General features: G+C 45.7%; 1 protein-coding gene across 5 annotated transcripts in view; it reads right to left on the bottom strand.

The window, feature by feature from the left end:
- HECTD4 (HECT domain E3 ubiquitin protein ligase 4) overlaps nucleotides 1-12041 on the bottom strand; it is a 224176-nt gene extending 212135 nt beyond the window's left edge. For all 5 annotated transcript variants that reach the window (XM_060193062.1, XM_060193063.1, XM_060193065.1 and 2 more), the window contains exon 1: nucleotides 11658-12041. In XM_060193062.1, the coding sequence (XP_060049045.1) occupies nucleotides 11658-11831 (174 nt within the window). In that variant the 5' untranslated portion in view covers nucleotides 11832-12041. The remainder of the gene's footprint in view (nucleotides 1-11657) is intronic.
- Between the last annotated feature and the right edge of the window lie 5573 nt (nucleotides 12042-17614).

The raw sequence follows: 17614 nt of genomic DNA, 5'->3' as shown, positions 1-17614 counted from the left end.
CTTAACCCGCTGCACTACCACCCGACTCCCAGATTTTTTTTTTTTTCTGAACAGAGCACTGCTCAACTCTGGCTTATGGTGGTGTGGGGGGGTTGAACCTGGGACTTTGGAGCCTCAAGCATGAGAGTCTCTTTGTATAACCATTATGCTATCTACCCCCACCCTGAAAGACTATTTTTAACAATAAAAACTAAACAACACCATTGTGGTTGGTTGAAGAATAGGTCCAAAATGTCTACAGCCTGATCTTCAGAACCTGTTAACGCAACCCTAGATGCCAAGTGACTTTGCAGATGAGTTTAATTAACTATCTTCAAAGAGGAGGGTTATTTGGGTTATCCAGGTGGGCTCTAAATATAAACACATTGGCCTTTGTAAAGAGAAGCAGGAGTCAACCAAAGGAGATGATGTGATGAGAGGTGTAAGATCTGGGTGATGCTCTCTGAAGATAGAGTCTGCGTCAAAGAAATCCAGGTAGTCTCTCAAAGTTGTGGAAACAGCGAGGTTCTCCCCCAAAGCTTCCAAACAGAACAGATCTGTCAACACCTAATTTTACTTCAATGTGATTCTTCTCATACTTCTGATCTTGGGTAACAGAATAAGTTTATGGGAGTCGGATGGTAGCACAGCGGGTTAAGCGAATGTAGCACAAAGCGCAAGGACCAGAGTAAGGATCCTGGTTTGAGCCCCCCGGCTCCTCACCTTCAGGGGAGTCACTTCACATGCGGTGAAGCAGGTCTCTCCCCCTCTGTTACCTTTAACACACCAGATGTGAAGAAAAAGCAAAACAAAACAATATTATATAGCACATTTACAAATTACTATGCAGTAATTAAAAATTATGTTTTAATTTAATTTGACAAAATGTTCCTAATGAGTGACTAAAAAACACAAAATTGTATATAGCATAATCCCAACTTCATATTTATGCACTGTGTGTATATATAATATGAAAAGTAAAGACATTTATGAATATGCCTACACCTGGAAGGTACAATAAAAAATATTTCTCAAGGAGTCGAGCGGTAGCACAGCAGGTTAAGGACATGTGGTGCAAAGCACAAGGACCAGTGTAAGGATCCCAGTTCGAGCCCCTGGCTCCCCATTTGCCATGGAGTCGTTTCCCAGGCGGTGAAACAGGTCTCTCCCCCTCTCTGTCTTCACCCTCCGCTCTCCATTTCTCTCTGTCCTATCCAACAACGATGACATCAATAACAATAATAACTACTATAATAAAACAACAAGGGCGGGAGTCGGGCAGTAGCGCAGCAGGTTAAGCACATGAGGCGCTCAGCGCAAGGACAGGCGTAAGGATCCCGGTTCGAGCCCCCAGCTCCCCACCTGCAAGGGAGTCACTTCATAGGCAGTGAAGCAGGTCTACAGGTGTCTGTCTTTCTCTCCTCCTCTCTGTCTTTCCCTCCTCTCTCCATTTCTCTCTGTCCTATCTAACAACGACATCAACAACAACAATAACTACAACAGCAATGAATAACAACAAGGGCAACAAAAAGGGAAAATAAATAAATATAAAAAAAATTTTTTTTTAATGTTTATTTACTTAGTTTACCAGAGCAATGTTCACCTCAGGGAATCTGGGACTTTGAAGTCTGAGGCATGAGAGACTTTTTAAATAACCATTATGCTATCTTCCCTGTCCAGTCTATGCTATTTTAAGCCACTAAATTTGTGATAAACTGATAATGTAACAAAAGGAAACTAAGATATCTATTAATAAGAGAATCAGTTAGATAAACTATGCTATTTCTAGAATCTTGTGGGGGGACCTTGGGAGGGGGCAGAGAAAGAGAGAGCAAGAGGGCAAGCTCAAGTGCAAGCACTCCAGGGACCAAACCCAGAACCTCAGCTCTATGTGAAGCATATGAAATGCAAATCAAGACAACAATGAGATACCACTTCACTCCTGTGAGAATGTCAGACATCAGAAAAGGTAGCAGCAGCAAATGCTGGAGAGGGTGTGGGGACAAAGGAACCCTCCTGCACTGCTGGTGGGAATGTCAATTGGTCCAACCTCTGTGGAGAACAGTCTGGAGAACTCTCAGAAGGCTAGAAATGGACCTGCCCTATGACCCTGCAATTCCCCTCCTGGGGATATATCCTAAGGAACCCAACACATCCATCCAAAAAGATCGGTGTACACATATGTTCTTGGCAGCACAATTTGTAATAGCCAAAACCTGGAAGCAACCCAGGTGTCCAACAACAGATAAGTGGCTGAGCAAGTTGTGGTCTATATACACAATGGAATACTACTCAGCTGTAAAAAATGGTGACTTCACCGTTTTCAGCCGATCTTGGATGGACCTTGAAAAAATCATGTTGAGTGAAATAAGTCAGAAACAGAAGGATGAATACGGGATGATCTCACTCTCAGGCAGAAGTTGAAAAACAAGATCAGAAAAGAAAACACAAGTAGAACCTGAAATGGAATTGGCTTATCGCACCAAAGTAAAAGACTCTGGGGTGGGTGGGTGGGGAAAATACAGGTCCAAGAAGGATTCAGAGGACCTAGTGGGTGTTGTATTGTTAAATGGGAGACTGGGGAATGTTATGCATGTACAAACCATTGTACTTACTGTTGAATGTAAAACATTAATTCCCCAATAAAAAAATAGACAAAAAAATATATCAATTACATAATTTCTAGTCTTCTCTCCTTTTGAAGTAGCTACATATTTACCCCAAAGTTAGTCAACTGCTGTTATTTATGTTTGTCTTCAACTATTGACTGAACATACTGCAAAGCAGATTACACTCTTGTACTCACCCCACAACCACTGCTAAAAAAAACAAGATGCAGGAAGTCAGACGGTAGTGCAGGGGGTTAAGCACACATGGCACAAAGTGCAAGGACCCGCGGACAGATCCGGGTTCAAGCCCCTGGCTCCCCACCTGCAGGGAAGTCGCTTCACAGGCGGTGAAGTAGGTCTGCAGGTGTCTGTCTGTCTTTCTCTCTCCCTCTCTGTCTTCCCCTCCTCTCTCCATTTCTCTCTGTCCTATCCAACAACGACGACAAGAATAAAAACAAGGGCAACAAAAGGGAATAAATAAATATTTTTTAAAAAGATGTAAAGCAGGGGAAGAAGGAGAAAGCACGGGGCATTTTCAGAACCTGCCAGTCTCTTTATAACCATCAACACAACGACTTAGGAAAGAACAGGTACATGACAGTCCCCCCAATAACCCTTCAACAGGTAGTGTCCAGTCTAAATGGGAAGCTAAGGAGGGAGGTAATCGCAGAGCTGATTTACTTAACAAGACCTAGACATACAACTGAAGGAGACTGAAATGAAAACTATTTTCTCATGCTGCCTAACCAAAGTATAGCTAATTGGGAGGGAAAAAATCCCAACAGGAAAAGAAGAAAAAAATCTGTGGATGGGATAGTTTTGCTTTTATGTATAATGAGCAGCTGACTGGATATGAAACACAGCACCTTCTAAAGAAAGTACACATTCTATAAAGATGTAATCGTGTCCATTCTTATCCCACCGTACATTAACCATTAAATAACAGGGAGTCGTGCGGTAGCACAGTGGGTTAAGCACACTTGGTACAAAGTCCAAGGACCCGCATAAGGATCCCGGTTCAAGCTCCCTGCTCCCCACCTTCTGGAGAGTCGCTTCCCAGGCAGTGAAGCAGGTCTGCTGGTGTCTTTCTCTTCCCCCTCTGTCTTCCTCTCCTCTCTCCATTTCTCCCTGTCCTATCCAAAAATAATGACATCAATAACAACAACAATAAAAAAAAAAACAAGGACAAGTGGGGAAATAAATATTTTAAAATAAGAATCATAATTATTATTGTTGTTGTTATTTTATCTGATAGGACAGAGAGAAATTGAGAGGGGAGGAGGAGAGAAAAAGGAAGTGACAAAAAGAGAAACTCGGGGAGTCGGGTGGTAGCGCAGCGGGTTAAGCAAACATGGTGCAAAGCGCAAGGACCAGCTTAAGGATCCCGGTTAGAGCCCCCCACTCCCCACCTGCAAGGGAGTCGCTTCACAAGTGGTGAAGCAGGTCTGTAGGTGTCTATCTTTCTCTCCCCCTCTCTGGCTTCCCCTCCTCTCTCCATTTCTCTCTGTCCTAACAATGATGACATCAATAACAACAATAACTACAACAATGAAACATCAAGGGCAACAAAAGGGAATAAATACAAAAAATATTTTTTAAAAAAGAGAAACTCAAAGTACTGCTTTACCAGTGAAGCTTCCTCCGATCCTGTAGGTGGGGACCAGGAATTTGAACCCAGATCCTTGCACATAATCAATAACACATGCGCTTACCTGGGTTTGCCACTGCTCAGCCTTCTAACTATTATCCACTTACACCATTATCCCTCCCCTCACAGATGATGAGGCAATCTAATATATTGGTTTTAGAGTCTGGGCTCTGTGTGGGAACCAGACAGATCTAGTTCAGTCTCGGCTTTGTTACCACAATTATATGTGTGACCTTTATCAAGTGAAGTCATTTCTCTGCTAACAGTTTTCCTCACTTGTGAAATAAAAGTGACAGGCATAACAGGAGGTGGCATAGCAGATAAAGTGTTGGACCTTCAAGTGGATGTCCCAAGTTCAAATCCTAGCAGCACAGTAATGCTCTGGTTTTCTTTTTTCTCATGAGTAAGTCTTTAAAAGGATAAAATAAGTAAAGATGACAGTACCAACCTCGCAAGGTCTTTTGTGAGGATTAAATGAGATAATGGCTACGAAGTGCTTAGCACAGAGTCTGGCACACAGTATGCTGACACTGTTGTCATTGTGGTGGTGGATGTAGCAACAGTGATGACAAAGGAGTTGCAGGGAAGAAACCAGGGATTACTAAAGGTATAGAACTTGCCCAAGGTCACACAGCTAGAATTTCAATCTATTTCCTTAAACCTGACTTTAGCAGTGCCTCCCTTAATCTCTGCGGCATTTCACCCTAACTCTAGTTAGCCAACTGAGCCCTGAGTTTAGGCCGTCAGCCTAAACTCACAGGATTCAATGACTCTTATTCCAATGTTCATTAATTGCATAATTAATTACTTCTACAAGTAAATACAAGTAAATACATAATGAATTTACTTCTACAAGTAAATTCATTAACTTTTCTAAAATAAAAATTGTAAGAGAATTAACATTTTCCAAAGGATATAGACCAAAGAATAAGCAAGTCAAGAATATCCTCCTAAGAGAACAGGTTAATAGACCTAAATATTGTCCTGAAGATTTCACTTGATCTTATCCTAAGTATTCACAGCTTCGCTATTTCAGTGACCAGCTCCAAACCCAAATGCTCCTTTCACAGATGGCAAAAAGCAAGAAGCAGGGTGTGTGTGTGTGGGGGGGGGGGGGGTGTTTAGATAGCATAATGGTTATGCAAAAAGACTCTCATGCCTCCAGCTCCACATACCCATGTTTAATCCCCCATGCCACAAGAAGCCAGAGCTCAGCAGTACTTTGGTTAAAAAAAAAAAAAATGCACAAGGACCTGCATAAGGATCCTGGTTCAAGCCCCCTGCTCACCACCCACCGGCGGTGAAGCAGGTCTGCAGGTGTCTTATCTTTCACTCCCCCTGTCTTCCCCTCCTCTCTCCATTTCTTTCTGTCCTATCCAACTACAACGACAATAATAACTACAACAATAAAACAACAAGGGCAACAAAAGGGAAAATAAATATTTTTAAAAATGCAAAAAGCAAGAAACAAACAAAAAGTCCCACTTGGGCTATTTTTTTATTTCCTAAATAAAATCAGTAAAATATTATGGACCAGGGGGTTGGGCAGTAGCGCAGCGGATTAAGCGCACGTGGCACAAAGCGCAAGGACCTGCAAAAAGATCCGGGTACGAGGCCCTGGCTCCCTGGCGGGGGGGTGGGTCCGCTTCACGGGCAGTGAAGCAGGTGTCTATCTTTCTCTCCCCCTCTCTGTCTTCTCCTCTTCTCTCCATTTCTCTCTGTTCTATCCAACAACGAATAATATCAACAATGGCAATAATAATAACCACAACGAGGCTACAACAACAAGGGCAACAAAAGGGGGAAAAATGGCCTCCAGGAGCGGTGGATTCATGGTGCAGGCACGAGCCCAGCAATAACCCTGGAGGGGGAAAAAAAAATAAAAAATAAAAAAGTATTATTTGGGCAACAAGGGCAACAAAAAAAAAAAAAAGAAAGAATAAATAAATAAATAAATAAATAAACATTAAAGAAAACTAAAAAAAAAAAAGTATTATGGGGGGGGTCGGACGGTAGAGCAGCGGCTTAAGCGCACGTGGCGAAAAGCGAAAGGACCGTCTTAAGGATCCCGGTTCCAGCCCCCAGTTCCCCACATGTAGGGGAGTCGCTTCATAGGCGGTGAAGCAGGTCTGCAGGTGTCTGTCTTTCTCCCTCTCTGTCTTCCCCTCCTCTCTCCATTTCTCTCTGTCCTATCCAACAACAATGACATCAACAACCACCACAACAAGGCTACAAAAACAAGGGCAACAAAAGGGGGGGAATGGTCTCCAGGAGCAGTGGATTCGTGGTGCAGGCACTGAGCCCCAGCAATAACTCTGGAGGCAAAAAAAAAAAAAAGTATTATTTGGGAGCTACCGCCTCTGCAGGTAGGGACCAGGAGCTTGAACCCAGATCCTCACGCACTGTAAAGTGAGCGCTTAACCAGGTGCGCCACTGCCCAGCCCCTCAAAAAATACTTTATTTATTTCCTTTATTTGGGGCGGTAGCGCAGTGGGTTAAATGCACGTGGCGCAAAGCTCAGGGACCAACGTAAGGATCCCGGTTCGAGCCCCTGGCTCCCCACCTGCAGGGGCGTCACTTCACAAGTGGTGAAGCAGGTCTGCAGGTGTCTATCTTTCACTCCTCCTCTGCCTTCCCATCCTCTCTCCATTTCTCTCTGTCCTATCCAACAATGACAACAAGAATAACTACAACAATAAAACAATAAGGGCAACTAAAGGAAATAAATAAATAAATAATTATTTGAGGGGCTGGGCAGTGGCGCACCTGGTTAAGCGCTCACTTTACAGTGCATGAGGGTCTGGGTTCAAGCTCCTGGTCCCTACCTGCAGGGGAAAGTTTCACGAGTGGTGGAACAAGGCTGCTGGTGTCTCTCTGTCTCTCTCCCTCTCTATCTCCCCCTTCCCTCTCAACTTCTCTGTCTATCCAATAATAATTAAATTAAAATATTTTTTAAAAATAAATATACTACTTGAAAAAATACATAGGGGCAAGGAAGAGAGCTCAGCTTATTAGAGCACCAATTGGTGCTCTAATTTTATTAAAAATCAATTTTATTAAAAAATAAATAAAACCTAGAAAATATTTATTGGAGTTGGGCAGTAGTGCAGTAGGGTTAAGTGCACGTGGCAAAAAATATTTATTTTGATTATGAAAGAGAGAGAGAAATGAGGCAAGAGAGGGAGAGATTGAGATATCTGTGGCCTGGAAGGGTAGGCAGTGGTGTAGCTGGTTAAGCATATATATCACCATGCACAAGGACCTGGCTTTGAGCCCCACAAGCGGTGAAGCAGGTCTGCAGGTGTCTATCTTTCCCTCTCCCTCTCAATCTCCCCTCCCCTCCCCTCTCAATTTCTCTCTGTCCCGTCAAATAAAGTAGAAAGAAAAGAAAAAAAAAAAGGAAAAAAATGGGTGCCAGGAGCAGTAGATTCTCAGTGCAGGTGCTGAGCCCCAGTGATAACCCTGATAGCAATAATAAAAATAATAAAAAGAGAGTGGTCAAGCAGTGGCATATCTGGTTAAGTAGCACCCATTACAGTGCACAAGGACCTGGGTTCAAGCCCCTAGAGTCCACCTGCACGGGGAATGTTCATGAGTGGTGAAGCAGGGTTGCAAGTGTTTTCCAACTCTTTCCCTACTTCTCCTTTCCTTTTCAACTTCTGTCTCTATCAAATTAAAAAATATATATTTAAAAAAGGAAAAAACAGAGAGAGAGACACCTGTGGCCTGCTCCAGGGCCCATGAATCCCGCCCCCCCCCGCCCCGCAGGTGGAAACAGGAGCTCAAACTTGGGTATTCAGGCATAGTAACTTGTGCACTTGACCAGTTATGCCTCTACCCAGCTCTAGTAAAAAAAGTTTTAAATTCTGGGGGCCTGGGGGTCGGGCAGTGGCGCAGTGGGTTAAGCGCACGCGTTGCAAAGCGCAGGGACCGGCATAAGGATCCCGGTTGGAACCCCCGGCTCCCCACCTGCAGTGGAGTCGCTTCACGGGTGGTGAAACAGGTCTGCAGGTGTCTATCTTTCTCTCCCCCCCCCGCCCCCGTCTTCCCCTCCTCTCTCCATTTCTCTCTGTCCTATCCAACAACAAAGCAACGTCAACAATGGCAACAATAACCGCAACGAGGCTGCAACAACTAGGGCAACAAAAAGGGGGAAAAATGGCCTCCAGGAGCGGTGGATTCATGGTGCAGGCACCGAGCCCAGCAATAACCCTGGAGGGAAAAAAAAAAAAATTCAGGGGGCCAGTCAGCTGAGCAACAGTACACATAGTTGTACACTAAGCGTAAGGGCCTGTGCAAGGATCCTGGTTTAAGCCAGCCCCTAGCTCCCCACCTGCAGGGTGGGTCGCTTCGCAAGCGGTGAAGCAGGTCTGAAGGTCTCAGTCTCTCTCCCTGTCTTCCCCTCCCCTTTCAATTTCTCTGTCCTATACAAAAAAATCAAAAAAATGGACACAGGAGTAGTGGATTCATAGTGCAGGCACTGAGCCCCAGTGATAACCCTGGAGGGAAAAAAATTAAATTTATTTTATTGAGAAGTTAATGGTCCACAGTACAATTGGTATGGGTATCTAAAACACTGCCATCCCCAATTTAAGTCCCTTTCCACCATTATACACCAGTACCTCAATGTATATATCTTTCTCCCTGTATCTCCCTGAACAAATAAAACAAAAAAATTTAAAGGGAGGAAATAGATAACTATTTATTAGCCTATTTTTAGTCACTTGTTAAATCTATTTATTTACTCATTCATTTTTTATTATATTTATTTATCTTCCCTTTTGTTGCCCTTGTTGTTTTTATTGTTGCTGTTGTTATTGATGTCTTCGTTGTTGGATAGGACAGTGAGAAATGGAGAGAGGAGGGGAAGACAGAGAGGGGGAGAGAAAGATAGATACCTGCAGATCTGCTTCACCACCTGTGAAGCGACTCCCCTGCAGGTGGGGGGGGGGGGAGCTCCAACCGGGATCCTTACTCGGTCCTTGCACTTTGTGCCCGCCACGTGCGCTGAGCTACTGCCAGACTCCCTACTCATTCATTTTTATATACTGACAAGCAGATAGGGAGAGAGTGGAAGAGACCACAGCACTGAAGCTTATATTTAAATATGTAGCTACTAGAGTCCTTTTGAGAATTTACATGAATGGGACATTCAATAAAATGTTTTAATTTTTTTTAATTTATTATTAGATAGAGACAGAGAAATTGAGAGGGCAAATTAAGACAGAGAAGAGAGACACCTATAACCCTGCTTCACCACAGGTGAAGCTTTCCCCCTGAAGATGGGGATCAGGGGCTTGAATCTATGTCCTTGTGAACTGTAATGTATGCACTTAACCAGGTGTGCCACCACCTTGCCCCCTTCATAATATATATTTTTAGAGAGACATAAGTGAAGATGGGAAGAGGAGAGAAAGGCAAACAGAAGACACCAGCAGCACTGCTTCAGCACTTGTGAAGCTTCTCCCCCTGCATGTGGACTCTAGGGTCTTGAATCCAGGTCCTTACACATAGTACTGTGCACACATTACCAGGTGAGCCACTGCCTGATCCCTAATAGTATTTTAAAATACACCCACACAAATGTAACAGGCACAAAAACATTTTCAGCTTTCCATTTCTACCACTGTGTCGCCTGTATAAACATATGGGAAGAATTGAAAGAAGCTCCTTACTAGTGACTATCACAGCTATTTGTCACACTTTGGTTTCTGAGAGGTCAGGCCATATTTTAATAATTGTTGTTTAAATAGGCCAGAAAGATTCCTTTTCCTAAAATCATTTTTCTCTGGAAACAGCTGTCCAATACATTGACACAGCAAATATTTTAGGGAAGCCAACAAAATAGTGCAGGCATTTTTAACTACTGCTACTATTTTTAATCCTTAAACGAATTGCATATATAATTTTATTGAATCTGTGAACTTAGATTAATCGCTAAGGAACAAAGAGCATCTACTTTCCACATACAACAGCTAAAAAAAAAAAAAATTCCATCATCATAGCATAATACCTCTAGAGTTTTCAAAAAAGGCACATCTTTTTATAGAGTAAGTCCAAATGATACATAATGAAAACGATTCTATGTTAGAAATTCCCTGTCAATTGTATTTTTCTTTTCTTTCTTTCTTCCTTTTTTTTTTTTTTTTGTGATCTCACTGTAAAAGAGTTCACAATGGGAATGTGGGAATGCTGCAACCTCAACCAAATCCAGACACAAAAACATAGTGGAACCGATTCGCATCACAAGCACGTCCAAATGTCTCGGCCAACGCAAACCAATCACTGCCGTTTCCAGAAAACACACAGTAATGGGTTTTAATCCATTTCTATAAATGTTCCTTCTGGTGAAAGTGCATACAAAACCGCAAAAATAGTAATAATAAATAACCACAGACATAAAAGGTTTCTTCGCCTTCTGTTTATAGCCAGGAGACAGCCCTAACCACCCCCCCCATCAGAATTTCATGACAACCCAAGCTACCTACGAATCAAAATGTCACCACCACCCCCCAGCGTGGAGGAGGCTCTCGCGACGACAAGGCCAGCATTTCCACCTCTAGGCAAACACGAAGCTCTGGGAAGTGGAAAGTTCCCATCCCGGACAAGCAGACACGGTTTCCGTCTGCCCCCAGCCCCCAGCCCCCAGCCCAGCAGCATCATTGCTGACATTTGCTTTTGCACCTGTTACGGCTGCTAAACCGGGGCTTCCCCGCGACCCCGCCAAGCTCACAAAAAGGCCTCGAGGCCTAAAGCGCCCGTGACCCTCCGCCGAGAGCGCGTGCGGGGCCGCCGCCGCATCCCCCCCACACACCCCGCCGTCCACGCCGCCCGCTTCCCGGACAAAGGGCCCGTGTCAATCCCAGGCACCACACAGAGAAGTTGCCGGGTTGCCCACCATCACCATCACCGACTGGCAGCTGCCATTGCTCTCCCTCCCCTTCGGGGGTGGGGGGTGGGGAAGAGGTAAAATAAATCAATGAAAAATCAGCAGCAGCAGCAGCACAGCATCCAGACAGAAGCGGGGGGGTGAAAGGGAGAGGTGTGCACGGCTGCCGGGTGGCAATGTCCCCAAAGCTGAGCAGCCTGGGTGTCGCCCTGAAGTGAGTCCAGGGAGCCCGCGAGGAGGGGAGGGGGACGGACCAGAGCCGGGAAGGCGGCGGCGGCTCCTTCGGGGCGTGAAGGCCCAGCCGGCCGATGGTCGAATAAAAAAGCCGGGTTGCGGGAGGTTCACAATGAAGCTACAGATGAAATCCCCCGCGGGCCTGAGGCCCCGAGGATGCAGGGCGGCCGCGCGCCCGCACACACCTGCCAGGGCCGCCTGGGGGGGGGGGCGCGCGGGGCTGGGTGCGGGGAGGCGTGGGGGTGCGGGGCTGAGGCGCGGCAGCAGTCTGGGGAGGGACACCGGCAGCCTCGCTCACCTCCAAGTCGGTGTCGGCGGCCTCCGGGGCCCCCAGGATCTCGCTGGGCAGCTCGGCCAGGTCGGTGACCCGGATCAGCCCGTCGTGCAGAAAGATGGTCTCTTCCTTCACTGAGAGCCACTGCGCCGAGTCTGCGGCCGCCGCTGCAGCCGCTGCGGCCGCCGACGAGCCCATGGCCCCGGCCGAGGGCTTGGCGGGGAGAAGCCGCCCGCCGGCCCTGGAGACGTGAGCAGGAGCCGCCGCGCTCACCAGTCCATGGCAGCAGCAGCCGCGCCCGCCTGCAGCGCCCAGCAAACCGCTGCGCCCGTGCAACTCCGCCCTAGGCGGCCCGTGCAGCCATCCTCCCGCCTCACGGACCCGGAGACCCCGGCCCCGCCGCCGCCGCCGCCGCCGCCGCCGCCGCCGCCGCCGCCGCCGCCCAGGGGAGCAGGATCCGCCTCAGCCGCTGGGCAACCAACTGTCAGTGAGACGCCATGTTGGGGGCGGGGTTCCCGGCATGCCCCGCGGGGCGGACAATACAGACCCCGCCCACTTCCAGGCTCCGCCCACCGCTCCGCAGTCCTGGCACCGGGGTCAGCCAGACCGCAGCCTGGCCTTTCGCTTCATCTTGCACTCAACTAACCTCTGTCATCACGCCTGCTCTCACTCGATTTTTTTTTTTTTGAATGGGTGTGGAGGGGACGCCCTGGGCCTGCAGCTGGCTAAGAGATAAGACCCCGGCCTCCCTTCCTAAACCGTGAGGGTTCACTGTGCTTTTTAAATGAGATCTATGCAAAAGACCTGATCCAGAGTAGGTGCAGCAAGCTGGCTATAAGCAATTGCTAGGATCAGCGCAGTGTTTGACAGCTATTAAAACATCTAAGGGTTGGGGAGACAGCATTAACAGTTATGCAAAAAACATTCTTGCCTGAGTCACCAAAGGAACCAGGTTCAGCCCCTACCCCCTACATAAACCAGAGCGGAACAGTGCTCTAGTAAACATAATAACAATAAATTTAAACGTCCAATAGATAGTAAATATTCCACATCTGGTTAGGCAAGGGAGATAGCTCAGGGATAGAGCACAGGTCTTGCATGAATGTGGTTCAGTCAGTCCCAGCCAAGTATAAGCAAGAGCTGAGGGTTGCTCAAGTTTCCGCTTCCCATCTCTCTCTCTCTCTTCATAGCTAGATAGATATGGTGGCAAAAATAAGTAAATAGAAAGTAAATAAATGGATCCTTTTAAAGCTTTTTTTTTGGGGGGGTTGTGGTCAGGCGGTAGCTTGCTGGGTAAAGCACCCTGCAGGTGGGGAGCCAGGGGCTCGAACCGGGGTCCTTCTGCTGATCCTTGCACTTTGCGCCACCTGTGCTTAGCCCACTGTGCTACCGCCCAACTCCCTAAATATATATTTTTCTTAATACAAGAGTCTTTTTTTCTATCTCTATATCTGAAAATGTCAGCTCAGTGGTGAAGCTTCAGTAATGACCAAACATTTTTTCCCAAGAAATTGATTATTCTCTTATTTATTCAACAACTACAGACATAGAGAGGGTGCCATAGATTGAACATGGGGCTAAAATACATTTTTTATGTGTGATAGATGATATTTTTGGTTTTGGTTCTGGTTTCTGATGAGCACTAATCTCTGGCTCTCTGTGGTCCTGGGAATAGAATCAGAGACCTTTTATATACAAGTCCCGTATGGCACTGCTGTGTTGTCTCCCTGGTCTAAGCATGGTCTTTTCTTTGTTTTAGGTATTGGAGATCATACTTAGGGCCTCAAACATGCAAGGCATGTGCCCTCCCACTAAGCTACTGTGCTGACCAATAAACATTGGTCTCAGTGCAGGGTAATGACAGTGAGCAAAGCAGAAAAGTCTTCTTTCAAGGAACTGACAGTCTGGTTTGGGAGCTAGACAAAATGCAAGGTAACAGGAAACCCTGCAGGTCAAAACAGGTCAGTGTCCTGAAAACAATAAAGTAGGCAAATGCTACAGAAGATCATGTCACCAAAACCTAACATGCCTCCAAGACAAACAGAATTAAGACGCATTTCCAGCCAGGGAAAGAAAGCTCAGATGGATGCTATGCTAATGATTCAGTTAGTGGAGCTCAAATCTCAGATCAGAGCCCAGATCCATCTGATTCTATAATTACAGCTTGCTCATTTTAACTCTAAATAAACTCTTCCTTTTGCTCACAACTTCCACACCAATTGGAAACCATCACAATTTAAAATACTTTAAGTTTTAGAAACTAGATAATCGGGGGTCGGGGGTGCACATGGCGCTGTTTTCCCCTCCTCTCTCCATTTTTCTCTGTCCTATCCAACAACCATCACATCAACAACAATAATAACCACAACAACGATGAAACAACAAGGGCAACAAAAGGGGGAAAAGATGGTCTCCAGGAGCAGTGGATTCGTGGTGCAGGCACCAAGCCCCAGCTATAACCCTGGAGGCAAAAAAAAAGAAACTAGATACTCATCTTGTGTCACTCAGACCCAAATCATCCTGTTCTTATTATCTATCTTTAAAAATCAGGAGTCAAGATGTCCAGAAACAATTTTTTTCCTTCCCTTCACTGAATGAAAACAGCATACATACGCAGAGTTTAACATCTTTGGACTGCATAATGAATCGTTATTTAATATTTTAGCAACAGTAATTAATTAGTCATAGGACTGCATGGCTGCCACTGTACCAAGATGAGGCAACGGATGAATTAATATTTATAGAATCCCTTTGGGAAAAAGACCATTTACCGGGAATTTCTAGAACAGGTCAGCAAGACAAAGTCCTGAGCCAAAAGAACTCTGTCCTGGGGGCCGGGTGGTGGCAAACCTGGTTGAGCACACACATGTTACAATGTGCAAGGACCTGGGTTCAAGCCCCTGGTCACCACCTGCAGGGGGAAAGCTTTGAAGTGGTGAAGCTGTGTTGCAGGTATCTCTCTGTCTCTCTCCCTCTCTATCACCACCTCCCTCTCGATTTCTGGCTCTATCAAATAAATAAAAGCTAATAAAAATTAAAAAAAAAACTCAGTGGTAGAAGACTGGAGGCTGGGAATCCAAATTTTATCAAGACAACACACAGCTGAGGAGATTCATTCATGGGACGTTCATGGGAGTCGGACAGTAGCACAACGGTTAAGTGCAGGTGGCACAAAGCACAAAGACCGGCTTAAGGATCCCGGTTCAAGCCCCTGGCTTCCCACCTGCAGGGGAGCCGCTTCACAGGTAGTGAAGCATGTCTGCAGGTGTTGTCTTTCTCACCCCCTCTCTGTCCCCCCCCCCCCCCCGTGCCTGAGGTGGTGTATTCCGATACTTGGAACTAGATGAATACCATGAACTAGTTCTGTAATGATCTCCACTGTCATGTCGCCCTTGCTTTGTGGGGCCACTGGATTTTGGCCTTGGGACCTGTAGCCTTGTCCTCGCTGGTTTCCTGGTGGTACCTCTTGAGGTTGGTAGGGTCGGCCATTAGAGTTTGCTGCAGCTACAGGTGTCTCTCCTGGTGCTGAGTTTTTCTTGTTAGTACTGGTAAGGCTGGCAGCAGAGGCACAGGTGGAAGAAGAAGCAGCAGAGGCAACACACTGGCTACTCAAGGGCACAGATGTATTGAGCTACATCAGGATCTGCTGGAATAGCTGTTCTTTGGGAACTTTTGAATGAGCTGTGGAGATGTTGCCCTCTTGCAGCAACAGAAGAACCCTTCCTAGAGTGGCTGGAGGACAGGCTGTTTTGTTTTTTTTGAGGGGGTGGGGGCTGGTGAGCTGAGGGGTGTACTAGCAAGAGCTCATGCACCCCAGAGAGACCCTTGCATGGTCTATCAGCTGTAACTCTGCTCCACACCCCCATCCACATACTCACCTTCAGTGTAGATGACAATGGCCTAGGTCACCCAACTCCTCCCTCTGCAGACCCACAGCCCTCCCTCTTATGCAAAGCACAAGGACCGGCATAAGGATCCCAGTTCGAGTCCCCAGCTCCCCACCTGCAAGGGAGTCGCCTCACATGCAGTGAAGCAGGTCTGCAGGTGTCTCTCTTTCTCCCTCTTTGTCTTCCCCTCCTTTCTCCATTTCCCTCTGTCCTATCCAACAACGATGACATCAACAACAACAACAATAATAACTACAACAATAAAACAAAAAGGAAAAATGAATAATTATTAAAAAAAAAAAATTTCGAGATTCGACTTCCAGAGGCGGAGCTACGAGCAGCAGATCGCTTTCTCTCCTCTCCTGTCCTCTCCTCTCCCGAATCAACTAGGAATAGCAAAGGAGTCCACCCGGGACCGAAATAAGACAGGACTAGAATGACCACAGGAACCCAGTAAATCTCCCGTGAGTACAAACCCATGTGGCTGGTGACAGAGAGGAGAGAGGAGCCTAAGGAGAGATTAAGTGACTGCTAACAGTTCAGCAGTTTATCAGTGGAGACACCACCTCCAGTCTGCTCCACCAACAAGGGGACAGCTGAAGGGAGGAGAGGACTCCCCAGAGACTCACCAAGTGCAACTCTGAGTCTCCATTGCTACTACCCTCAGAATCTGGAGCAGCAACAGGGAGGGACACCAGGGGACAGAGATCTAACCGGGAAACTCAGGAGAAGACCTATACCTCCGTGGCATAGCTGAGGGGCTGTGAAAGTCTCTTTGCATAACCACTGGATTATCTCTGCCACACCCTGCTTTATCTCTTGGTCAGGAGTCAGTGATTAAGCTAAGAAGCCTATTGATAGTTTAAAAGCCCTCAGGCTCCCATAGCTGACAAGGAAGAAAAAAAAAAAAAGAGGCTTTTAAACCATTGAGCTCCAACTCAGGGATTGAAACAACTGTTAACTTCCACCACTGTAAACCCTTTAATTAACTTACTTAGACACAAGTCAATCCAGGCAATACTGATCAATAATTTGAAAAGTACTGATAAAGGGAACTCATAACATAATATATAAAATGGGTAAAACAACAAGAAAAAATATTGGAGAATCGAACCAGGACAAGAGTGCAGCTAAAAGTCCTCCAGAGGGTGAAGCACAAAACAACAAGTTCAACATCCAAACATTAGCTAATGAAATAATAACAGGAGTGAGTAAAGAATTTGAAAAAATTGTAATCAGAAATACAGGAACAACAAATGAGAATATGGAAGAAAATACTAATTATCTCATGGTCATTAGAGAGTTGAAAGCTAAAATCGCTGAGCTAAGAATGCAACTAGCTGAACAAGCTAAAACAGTACCAGAACAGGGCAACAAAATAGATGAACTGCAGAAAACAGTAGAGAGCAGAGAGACTAGAATAAATGAGGCTGAAGACAGAATTGGCAAGATTGAGGATGAATTAGAGACAATTAAAAAAAAAAGTAAGAGATCTCAAAAAGAGATTAAGAGATGCTGAAAACAACAATAGAGTCCTATGGGATGACTTCAAAAGAAACAATATATGCATTAATGGCATACCAGAGGAAGAAAGAGAAGGAGAGGAAGAAAGCATTTTCCAGGCCATAATAGCTGAAAACTTCCCTAGTCTAGACAACATCAAAGACATAAAGATTCAAGAAGCCCAGAGGGTCCCAAACAGAATTAACCCAGACCTAAAGACACCAAGACATGTCATACTTAGATTGGAAAGGAATAAGGATAAAGAAAGGATCCTCAAGGCTGCAAGAGAAAAACAAAGAGTCACCTACAAAGGAAAACCCATAAGATTAGCAGCAGACTTCTCCATACAAACACTACAGGCCAGAAGAGAATGGCAAGATCTATTGAGTGCTCAATGAGAAAGGCTTTCAGCCAAGAATACTATATCCTGCTAGACTGTCATTCAGACTAGATGGAGGCATCAAAACCTTCTCAGACAAGCAACAGTTGAAGGAATCAACCATCACCACGCCTGCCCTGAAAGAAGTTCTGAAAGGTCTCCTATAAACAATCAGACCACCACAAATAGGCCATATATTAAAACACTCTAAA

This window comes from Erinaceus europaeus, chromosome 6 (assembly GCF_950295315.1).
Source record: "Erinaceus europaeus chromosome 6, mEriEur2.1, whole genome shotgun sequence".
Lineage (NCBI taxonomy): Eukaryota > Metazoa > Chordata > Mammalia > Eulipotyphla > Erinaceidae > Erinaceus > Erinaceus europaeus.
Note: the sequence above shows the minus strand (reverse complement) of the source record. Positions and strands in the feature narration are given on the sequence as shown.